The sequence below is a fragment of the Monodon monoceros genome, unplaced genomic scaffold (assembly GCF_005190385.1).
Source record: "Monodon monoceros isolate NGI ecotype Baffin Bay Population unplaced genomic scaffold, NGI_Narwhal_1 Super_Scaffold_18, whole genome shotgun sequence".
Lineage (NCBI taxonomy): Eukaryota > Metazoa > Chordata > Mammalia > Artiodactyla > Monodontidae > Monodon > Monodon monoceros.
Genome location: NW_021703774.1, coordinates 66,277,594 through 66,288,812, shown reverse-complemented (window position 1 = coordinate 66,288,812; position 11,219 = coordinate 66,277,594). Strand labels below are relative to the sequence as shown.

Here is an 11,219-nt window from a genome sequence, read left to right as displayed (position 1 = left end):
TGAATTTAAAATGAAAAAAAGTATATATTTTAATCAAAGGCACAGTACATCACTCTATGGAATCTTAGTACATGACAAGCAAAATTCTGTATTGCCATTGTAATTGCTGTACTATATACAATGTATTACTAATTAATCACATATATATCACATAAAACATCTAGAACAGTACCAAGTACATGGCAGGTGCTCAATGAATACACTCTATAATTAACAATAGATGGAAGGTTGCAGTCAATAATGGAATAGGGGAACTACTTGCTTTCTACCATTCTCACAGCAATTCACTATATCCTATGAAAAATATGTACTTTAAAAAACAAATAGGTATTTATTACCTTTGTAATTAAAAATAATTATTGAAGGAAAGGTATCTGCTTTGATGGGGCTGCTACATGGAGTAAGTAGGAATTTGACAGTATCCAGGAAACAAATGGCAAGCCACAAAACTCTCATAGAAATTTACTTTATTTAGTGTGAGAAACAAAATACAAGAACAATTTTTGTAAAGAACAAGTCAACAAAAAGTGATGTGCATTTCCGGAAAATCAAATAGTTTCTTCTCAGACTTTAAGTTTCTGGCCACACAGAGGATATCTGCCTCGGAGTTTAAATGCCCAAGGAAAACGGGGATGGCTGACAGCTTGTTATGACTGCGTAAAAGATGCTATCTTATTTATTACATCTCATTCCTTTCTAACAAAAAGTACACAAAGGTGGTGGGGAGGGAAGGAATAAATATAGAAGGAATTTATTTCACAAATGTTCATCACAAATGTTCTTTGAAAGATCTAAGCTGGGAAGGCAAGGCTAATCGTGACCACAACTGTAGTTACCTTGAGATGAGAGGTCCTCAGAGGAAAAAAAAAAAAAAAAAAAAAAAAAAAGTCAGGTTTAGACATTTTGATTAGCCATAGAAGAAGAGAAAAGGACATTAGGTTTTAGGGGAGAGAGAGCTAAACATCAATAATATGAAGGGTAGTTGAGGAAGAAGGAGTTAGAAGGATATAAAGACTGTCTGCGGGAAAACACGGTGCTTAACCCTACACACATGAAGCAGGCCTTAGCGAAACTGCAGAGGGCTGATCCTTAAACCAATCACATCTTTGCCAATCTCTGTCACCTATGGAAGAAGAAATAGAAGGAAGTTAGGGATTTGTGAGGGTGAGAAGCCTAGAAAGCCTACTCCCTCCACACCTCAATGAGCACAGTAGAGTGGTTTGTTATTGTTACTGACTGGAAGGAGCAGTGGGAAGTTCTACCCTCCTCCAGTGTCACTGCCTCAAGGTGTGAGGGGGAAATACAGAAGACAAAAAGGACCAACATGCTAGTTGGTCCTTCCCTCAAGACAGAATTCTAGATGTATTTCTCAAGGACAGTACTTACTGTAGTGACCCTGCAGATCTGACCCTTGAACTCAGGCGAATAGCAGGCCCCACTGAGTGGACATTTCTCCACTGGCTTTCCACGGTAGATGGGCCGATAAGATGCAGCACAGATGTCAAAAGGGTTGTGCATGTCATAATTGAGCTGGTAGGCATCTGTGGGGTTCTTCTCACAGGCAGACAGGATTTTGCGGGTCTAAAAGAGTGAAGGAATATTTTATTTACAAGGACTGAAAGCTGCACACCACAACTCAAATGATCTCATCACCATGGTTTAGTAGTTTCTTTGATGTAGATGCAATTGTACTGAATGAATACAGAATACGTCCTCTGTATAGGTCATATGTGAAGGGGTAACAGTTGCCATTCCTGTTGTATCAGGCTTTCTCCTTCTCTATCCCAAAGTGGCTCCATGGATCTAGACCCATACTCCTCCACTAAGTCTGAGAATTCTCAGGGTTAGCCCTGAAAGGGTTAAAACTGGCTTTCACTGCACAAATAGAAAGCTTTTGGAAAACACAAGTAATGGGACATGTATATGGAGGCTAGTGGTGGTGGTGAGGGGAAATCTAGAACTTACGGACAGGACTGGGTTGATTTTCAGGTACAGAGGACCTGTTCCATATTGCAGGTCACACTCTCACAGTGGTGCCATGTCTGAGTAAGATATTAGTTCAGTTTCCAGGAACAAAAGGAGGTCCCCATGCCAGTAAGTAGAGGATGGTATTTTGTTGGCTCTTTTTGTTGAATGCTGTTATACAGCACTTTGTTTCAGAGACAAGGACCTTGGTCTTCGACTCCCTCCATGTAAGAGCAGATCTAGTTCCCCTACGCTCACTAAAGAAGTTCCCATATACCTGTTGAGCCACCTCTGGCTTGGGCCCGAGTTCCAACAGGCGCCGAGCAAAGGTGGCAGCAGTCTTAAAGTTCTTGAGCTTGAAGAAGAGGTTGAGGGCTGTACGCAGCACCAGGATCATGTGCACTGGCTGCAGGTTTGAGTGGGTGAAATAGGCTGCCATCTGGTGGACAGAAGGAGGAACACATGCCATGCTGAGGCTAAAGCTGGGATAGGTCATTTATAAGGGGTCACATATGCATTAGAAACACAGCAAAACAACCAAATAAAAACAGGACTGGCTATAAAGCAGAGAAATCTTCTGCCTCCTAGTTATGGAGAACTGATGAGATGAGGAAGACAGGTGGAGAAATATATCCTTTCCTCACAGAAATGGGCCCAAATTTCTCTTACTCCCCACATTGAGACCTAAAGAATTCAGACCTAATAGTGGGTAAAAGGGAAGACGCCTCTGTACTGCTTAGAGGCCCAGAGGTCTTACCTCACAGATGCGCTTCTGCTGTTCTAGAGACTCTTTGGGCAGCTTCTTCCTTTCTATCTCCATGGACAAACCCACAATGTACTCACGGCAAATGGTGATGAGCTGCTGAGCCTGGAGAGGGGGCAAAAGAAGGTCATGGTACAGAGGCAAGAAGGTGGGGGTGCCCAGCACTATGACAAGTATGACTATGACACTATGACTGCTCTTACCTCTGCAGTCTCCTGTTTATTGTCCACAACAAGAAGTGGCACACTGAGTAAAATGGAACGGAATTTTTCCACAGCCTCCTCAAACTTGCCCACTGTGGTGAGCTGGTAGCACAGTTGCAACCGTTGGATGAGGTCATTAAGCTTCAGGCCCACAGCTGGTAGACCATTCTTCAGCCCTGCATCCTTCCTGAAAGGGAAAGAAGACAGGATGATCAGGAGCCCACTAGGACTTAAACTCTTCTTCTGGCAACATGATCACAACACCCTACTGTGAAAGAAGCTAGGGAAATGGATGCAGCAGGTGTAAACCAAACCTGACAGAGTGCCAAGCCAAAGATCTTTTCTTACTAGGAAACCTCAGCTCTGGGACAATTCTGTCTCTGAGGTTACCATCTGAAATATCTACCCTAAGTTGGAACAGAGAGAAGCCAGCAGCAAGGGACCTTACCAATTGCGATTAGGGTAGCCATACATGGAGGGCAGGCAGGGCAGAGCCTGATAGGTGGTACGGCCTCGGGCATAGGTCTGCAGGAACAGTTGCTTGTAGGGGCCAAACTGGGTTACCCCTACTTGGTCATGAAGGAGCTGGAATACAAGAGGAAAGAAACATAAGATTTGGGCTCTGCTACTTAAAAACTAGTTGACAGTGGGCAAGGTACTTAACTTCTCTGTACTTGTTTCCTCATCAGTAAATTATATTTAATTATAGGATCTACCTCATTTAATAATACCCATAAAGCATTTATGATAATGCCTGGCACACAGTCAACACTGAATGTTAGTGGCTGTTGCAGTTGTTTTTGTTATTGCTACGATAGCACATGGCTTAGTGTTCAAAAAATACACCTGTTCATTAAGGGGTGCTCACTTCACTGATGTGAGCCAGAAAGCACGCTATAAATGGGTGGAAGATGGCTGGAAGAATCCACTTTACGAGATTACTAAGCCAGATTGAAAGCACGTAAGAGGAAGGCCTTATGAGGCAAGTTTCCTTAGGTAAGACCAAAGACTTCCACGTTAAATATACACCTCTGCCCTTGTGGGTATAATAATTTCCATTTGGTTAAGATGAATCAGTCATCCCCCTGGGACCCTAAGCAAGGCACACTCAACAAAGGCCAAGGTAGCTTTAAGACTTACCCGCATGGCTGTTTCAAAACAGCCTGCCAGGATGTGATCAACCGGAAGCTGAGAGTTATTGCACCAGATCTAACAAGAAACGGAAAACCCAAGATAAGTGAAATTCTGGTCTTTCTCTTCCCAACGGTCCTACTCTATATCTGTAATAGAAGAGTGTCAATGTTCTTTACACATTAATCAAGTATAGCCAGCTCAGAAACACTTATCCCTACAGGACTGTTTCCCTGCTTACCTGAGTTGGGCTGGTTCCCTTAGTGGGGGGCACAAAGAACCCATCCTCAGCCCCACCAGCTACACCAGGGGGTATATCCTAGGGGAAAAACAAAGAGTGAGTCATTTTTTAAACCATTCAAGCAATTTGCCCTGATAAATCTAAACACAACTCTACCTTATTCCCAGCCTCTGTTGGGGAGGAGGGGTGGTGGTTGTGGAAGATGACTCTCAAAATAGGAGAAGCTTTCCGAGTAACAAAACGATACACCAAAAGCCCCAATCAGGCAAAAAAGCTTGCTGCCTTTTCATAAGATGACACTGGCACAACCCTAGTTAATCTTACTCTTCTTTCTTTCAAATGGGAGATAAGCATCAGACTAGGAGGATCCAGACCCCCTCCCGTTCAGGGACCTCAGGACAGGTGTTGGGGGGGTGATAAGGCCACCGGCCTCCACAGGGAGAAATGGAGAGAACCTTACAAGGGTGAAAATTCCACATACCAGCTCAGGAGGAAGCTCCAGATCTTCTTCCACGTCCCAGCCACCTCCTTCTTCCTGTCCCTTGCCAAGAGCATCATCCCCCAAACCTTCTGTAGCCTCCACAAACCCATCTGTAAGGAAAATCCAGGCTCAACATAGATTCTCAAAGTGACACAATTTTAGCCAAAGGAAAGAAAAACACTGGGATCCTTGTTGGTCCTATGGTCCAGCACCCTGCAGAACTGCCCCACAACCCAGTCCGACTCCAGGGAGCCCATCTGCCCAGAACACTCCTAGAAGAACATGCATACCTTCATCCAGCTGCAGCTCTGCATCCTCTCCCCAGCCCTCAGTACCAACGGTGTCAATGTCAATGTCAGCAGCCAGTGCTCCTCCCTTCCCTACAGAGGGAAGGAACAGAAAGGAGGAGCTGGTTACAGCCAGCTAAGTCTAAGATATGGCCTCCTCTGCAGGCAAATTGTTGCATCCTTACAGAAGCAGGTGCCAATGTTGTGTCCACTTACTGTTTTTGTTTATTTTTGTGATATCTATATTATGCTAACCTGGTTAGCACAGGTTTCACAGAGAGAGGGAATAGAAGAGAGATGAAAACAACTGGCCTTCCTGCTACCAAAAACTGCCTCAAACAATTTCTCACTAACCAGCCTTTGGTGCCAACTCTTGGCATTTCTTGCTGAGATCTTTGCTAAGTTACCACCACTACAGTGTGTACAGGGCATGAGGACAAAGGCTAGATGAGAGGATATGGAAGAAAGAGCAGGACTGGGCACGAAATGCCCAAGGGTCTATTTAGGCTCTCAGCTGGGAGAAACAAACTAGTAGACACAGCCGAGAAAACAGGAGTGTAAGGGTGGGAGTGGGAGTGGGTATACCCACGTGACAGAATTGAGGTAGCTGAGTTAGTACCTTAAGATTGTATGTCATGAATGATAAAACACAGAACGGAGACTATGACTACATATATGGTAAAATCTAAGAAAATACACCAAAATGTTAACAGTGGTTGTTAGAGCCATGGACTAAGAAACATCTCTCTTTTTCCCTCTTATCTTCCAAATTTTAATGATGCCATAATACTTTTATTTAGTTTTTAAAAGACTTTAACTTTAATTGGCATCTCAGTGTTGCATGAGGCATCACACAGAAAAAAGGATAGAGGAAAAGGATAGAATAGTTAATGGTACTCTCTAGGACAGCTTTTCAGAAAACAAGCACACAACAAAAATGCTATGGAATAAGTGGGCACTTACCCTTGCTGGCAATGGAGCCTTCAAAGAACCCTTTAGATACAGTCAATAAGGGCCAATTGGTATCCAATGGCATGATAGGTGCAGGTGGCTGAAGCAGCTTGGCATTAGGGTCAATGTCTGGGATCTGAAAGATAGAAGGTTAAAAGCAAACAGCTCTCAGGAACCATCTAGGGAAGGTTATGGAGCCTCCTTTGATCTCATTTGTTTCTCTGCCTCTCCTGGTAACCAGGTGGGGAGTAACATTTGTAGGTTTAAATAGTCCCAAGATCTCAGACTTAATCCTGTAATCAGAGATACTTATGTAAATAAAGACTCACTGCCTCCTTCTCTGGGTCAAATGTCTCCTTCAGGCTCTCAGCTTCTTCATCTAAACCATGGGTAGCAGCTGTGAGATAGGCCAGTGACTCTGTTAAGAAAACAGACTTTGTGGTATAGGTACATTTCCAAGTGAATACTGGTGTCCTGATGTCTGCCTCCTGGTCAAGTCCCTGCATAAGTCCTTCCCTTCAGTGTGGGCTGGATCTATTGACTCGCTTCTAATGAACAGTATGTGGGAGAAATGATGGGATGTCACTTCTGAGATTAGGATACAAAGACTATGGCTTCCATCTTGGGTGCCCTCATTTGCTCTAAGGGAAACCAACTGCCATACTGTGAACTGCCCTATGGAAAAGACCACAGAGCAGAAAACTGAGGTCTCCCAGCCAATAGCCAGTGAGGACCTGAGGACTGCCCACAGCCACAGAGCGAATGTGGGAGTGGATCCTTCCCTACTTGAGCCTTGAAATGTCTGCAGCCTTGGCCAACACCTTGACTGCAGCCTCATGAGAGACACTGAGCCAGAGGCACACAGCTAAATCATGCTGCAAACTGAGATAATCAACATTTGTTGTTTTAAACTACTAAGTTTTGGGTAATTTGTTATATAGCAATAAATAACTAAAACAGTTGCTTATCCTTAAGATCTATCATCAGTGTTAACAAGAACCTTGGACTCATCCCAGTCTCCTCTCTCTCACATCCCCCCAACCAGTCCCCTTCGACAAATCATGTTGGTTCTACCTTTAAAATATATGCCGAATCTGACCATTGCTCACCCATTCACAGCTAGCACCTTGGTCCACACCACATCTTTCACCTTTCTTATTCCCTAAGGTATCTCAAGTGCTAGTATAATGCTTGGTATACAGTGGGTTCTCAAAAAATACCCATTAAATATAAAATGAATAAATAAATGGGTGAAACCTCCAGATTTGAAGTAAAACAATAAAACTCTAATGGCATTCAACCAACCACATTTACTATGGTATCTGCTCCAGGACCTTTTAAAACCCATTTCCCCCAAGATATTAACTATTTTCCTAAGAGTGCCTAGCCAAACTATATTTTCTGGCTGTCCCTCCATTTGGCTTTGAAGAAAGTCTCTGAGCATGGTAGGAGCATGCAGTCTCTTTTGAAAAAATGTGCAATGAAGGGAAATCCCTCACTACTACATACGAATAACTCAAAGAGAAAATACTTCCTAAGGCCCCAAAGGAAGTGAGTCCTGGATACTTACTTTGCCCACAGTTCTTCAGGATCCGTACCCGCTCTGACACGTCTCCCAGGTAGAGGGCATTCTGATAATGGCCACTCATGTCCTTTCGGATCTCAGCTGCACCAAGTCAATAAGAGACACCAAGTTAGGTCTTCTCTCTCAAGTTCTCTCTTGCCTCTATTTGCCTTCTTCCTTCCCCCAAGGACCCCTTTTCCCATCCTTAGTTTCTGGGGTCTCACCAATTTTCATCATCTTGCGAAGTTTCTCTAGATTGCCAGTGATAAGGTACAAGAAGGAAAGTTTGTCAAAGTTTTTGGTGCGCTGATAACACATTTCCACAATCTGGTGGTTCCCCTGTAGTAAGGCCACTTCTCCCAGCTTTTCCCAGCAATTCTTGTCATCCAGTGCTTTGGCTGCTTCCAGAGCAATCTAAAGAATCCCCAGAATTAGAGTTAACAGGTTGGAGGTTATTGTGACTCAAAACCAGGGACTACAGTCAAAACGTCTGTCTCTAAGTAAATCTCCCAAGGAACTCTTTACACTTTCAATCCTCCTAGCTTTGTTCTCAATCTAATAGTACTGAAAATTCAATCAACAAATAAGATCCCTTAGGATCCATGGATAGAAGAATCACATCACATTATCCTCCTCCTCAGAAATTTACTTTTACAACAAAATCATCTTCTAGCAGTTGCTGATTCCATAAGGCCAATTCTTGCTTAGCTATCATATTTCCCATTTGCCAGGTTTGAAGATCCACAGGGGCTCCTCAGAAGAAATAAGAAGGAAGTTCAGAAGTAAGAAAGTCAATTTTCCTTAGGCTTCTCCCCATTTAAAAATAATGCCTATAGACTCTAGGCCTCAACATTTAATAAGTACTCCTTCATCTAAGCCGCCAGTTAGCAAGTCAAATGTCAAGGAAATAATGAAATTTTCCAAATTCTATGCTATCTTGGTTCTGTTCTAAAAGTTACTGAATTCAGACTAACTCAGAGCGACAACAACAATAGAAATGCTGGGGCAGAAGCAAAGATGGGCAAACAGCAACAGGAAGATAGCTCAATCTAACAACTAAAAAAATTCTAAATTCCATTATATTGGCTGAAGAAGCAAGCCCAGAATACTGTCTTCCCAATGCCACCCTAACCCTCTCACCTCCTCTACAACAATATGGGGCTTATAACCATACTTCTCTCACCTCAATGTTTCCACACTCCAGTGCCAGACTAAAGCGAGTTTTCTCATCTTTGACGAAATGCAGTGCCACTTCAGGATATCCCTTCTTCTGGAGATACGCAATGATAGACTGGCCTACAAGTTTGGCGTTCCTTACCATGTGTAGTACCTAGACATTTGGGGAGGGTTAGGGCAGGAAAGAGAGATCACTTATAGGAAAAAAGGAGTGCTGCCCTTCTCAATACTCCTAATATGCTTCCTCATTTCATACCTCATCATATTTTCTGTTGATCAGGGCCAGCTTGAACTTGAACTCAGTTGGATCAATTGTGAGCACCCGAGGACGACACTCTCTGTCTAGGCAATATACATTGTTGCCCTTCACCCGTGTGACATAGATAGGTAAATCCAGAGTTCGGATGATCCCATAGTCCCTAAGAATAAGAGTTAGAGAGCACAGCTTTAAGTCAGTGTAAGAGTAAATCCAGCCTGTAAAGAAATAAAACAAGCCTAGGACCCAGCCTTTTATCTTCTCATTACCCTTTTGTCAAGTGCCATTTAAACAATAGTATAGATAGGAAGTGATTCAAAAAAGAGCAGAACCAAATTAATTTATTTTATTCTCTTGTATGAAGTGGGAAAAGATGGGGCAGATGGTATGATTTCTCTTTATAAGCTAGTACTCTAGGATCTAACAGACACAGGTATCAGAACCAGACCTAAAAGTTAAATCTTAAGTTCTGATATATAATCACTAGGCCACTATGAACAGTTAAATCCTTCCTTATAAGTTATAAGTGAAAGTGGAAGAGAGGTAGATGTGAAGACTTCTGATGTACAAAGAAATGATGCAAAGCACATAATATATATATATATTTTTTTGCAGTACGCGGGCCTCTCACCGCTGTGTTCCCTCCCGCTGCAGAGCACAGGCTCCAGATGCACAGGCCCAGTGGCCATGGCTCACAGGCCCAGCCACTCCGTGGCACATGGGATCCCCCCGGACCGGGGCACGAACCCACATCCCCTGCATCGGCAGGCGGACTCCCAACCACTGCGCCACCAGGGAAGCCCAGCACATAATATTTTAAACTGAATAAAAATTAAAAGTTTACAGATTAAAACTTGTGGCTATAGCTAACACAATACTTGATGGACAATTTATAGTGTTAAGTGCATATACTATATTAGAAGAAAGGCTGAAAATTAATGAGGTCTACATGCTTAATATTAGGAGAAAGACTAAAAATTAGTAAGCATCCAACTCAAAAATTGTATGGTTCTTTTTTTTTTTTTTTTTTTTGTGGTACGTGGGCCTCTCACTGTTGTGGCCTCTCCCGTTGTGGAGCACAGGCTCCGGACGCGCAGGCTCGGCGGCCATGGCTCATGGGCCCAGCCGTTCTGCGGCACATGGGATCTTCCCGGACCAGTGCACAAACCCGTGTCCCCTGCATTCGCAGGCAGACTCTCAACCACTGCGCCACCAGGGAAGCCCTTATGGTTCTTTTTAAAGTTAAAACAAAGAGTGTACTTAGAAGGAAAAAATAAAGTCAATAGTAGAAATTAAGAAATAGAAAACAAAAGTACAATAGAGAAGTTCAATAAAGGCAAAAGCTGGGTAAAGCTGATAAACCTCTCATGAAGCTAATTAAGAAAAAAAGGATGGGAACTTCCCTGGTGGTAGAGTGGTTAAGAATCCGCCTGCCAATGCAGGGGACACGGGTTTGAGCCCTGGTCCAGGAAGATCCCACATGCTGCGGAGCAACTAAGCCCGTGTACCACGACTACTGAGCCTGTGCTCTAGAGCCCGCGAGCCACAAGTACTGAGCCCACACACTGCAACTACTGAAGCCCGTGTGCGTAGAGCCCGTGTTCTGCAACAAAAGAAGCTACTGCAATGAGAAGCCCATGCACTGCAACAAAGAGTAGCCCCCGCTTGCCGCAACTAGAGAAAGCCTGCGTGCAGCAACGAAGACCCAACACAGCCAAAAGTAAATAAACAAAATAAGTTTATTTTTAAAAAAAAGAAAAAAAGGGTGAAATGCCAATAATAGGGATGCAAAAAGGGATATCACTATAGATCTTGCAGAATGAGGATATGCATAAATGTTTTTAAATGATCAAATTCCCAGAAGAGTAAAATTTACCAAAATTGACTAAAAAGAAACAGAAAACTCCTACAGTCCTGTAATTATTACATAAAATTAACTGAATCATATTTTTAAATCCTCCTATAAGTACCAGGCCTGAATGACTACACTGGCAAATTCTACCTACCATTCAAGGAAGAATTAATTCCAATCTTATACAAACTCAATGCGAGAACAGATGAATAAAGTATATTATTTTGCTTATTTTATGAAATTAGCACTACCTCAATACCAAAGCCTGACAAGGACAGAAAGGAAAAGGGAAATCACAGGGCAATCTCACACACATATATATACAAAGATGCAAAATCCTAAACAAAAT

The 11,219-nt window shown here is 42.9% G+C and overlaps 1 protein-coding gene across 1 annotated transcript in view; it reads right to left on the bottom strand.

Annotated features, from left to right (window-relative positions):
* Positions 1–450: 450 nt before the first annotated feature.
* The window catches only part of COPA (coatomer protein complex subunit alpha), a 50,327-nt gene continuing 39,558 nt past the window's right edge, over positions 451–11,219 (bottom strand). Inside the window, exons 18-33 of the mRNA XM_029227936.1 lie at positions 9,019–9,181; positions 8,770–8,916; positions 7,811–8,000; positions 7,593–7,688; positions 6,352–6,440; positions 6,035–6,158; positions 5,075–5,164; positions 4,785–4,894; positions 4,304–4,381; positions 4,072–4,140; positions 3,380–3,516; positions 2,932–3,118; positions 2,723–2,833; positions 2,243–2,404; positions 1,387–1,581; positions 451–1,123 (exon numbers count right to left, since the gene is read on the bottom strand). Of these exons, the coding sequence (XP_029083769.1) occupies positions 1,064–1,123; positions 1,387–1,581; positions 2,243–2,404; positions 2,723–2,833; positions 2,932–3,118; positions 3,380–3,516; positions 4,072–4,140; positions 4,304–4,381; positions 4,785–4,894; positions 5,075–5,164; positions 6,035–6,158; positions 6,352–6,440; positions 7,593–7,688; positions 7,811–8,000; positions 8,770–8,916; positions 9,019–9,181 (2,008 nt within the window). The 3' untranslated portion in view covers positions 451–1,063. The remainder of the gene's footprint in view (positions 1,124–1,386; positions 1,582–2,242; positions 2,405–2,722; positions 2,834–2,931; positions 3,119–3,379; positions 3,517–4,071; positions 4,141–4,303; positions 4,382–4,784; positions 4,895–5,074; positions 5,165–6,034; positions 6,159–6,351; positions 6,441–7,592; positions 7,689–7,810; positions 8,001–8,769; positions 8,917–9,018; positions 9,182–11,219) is intronic.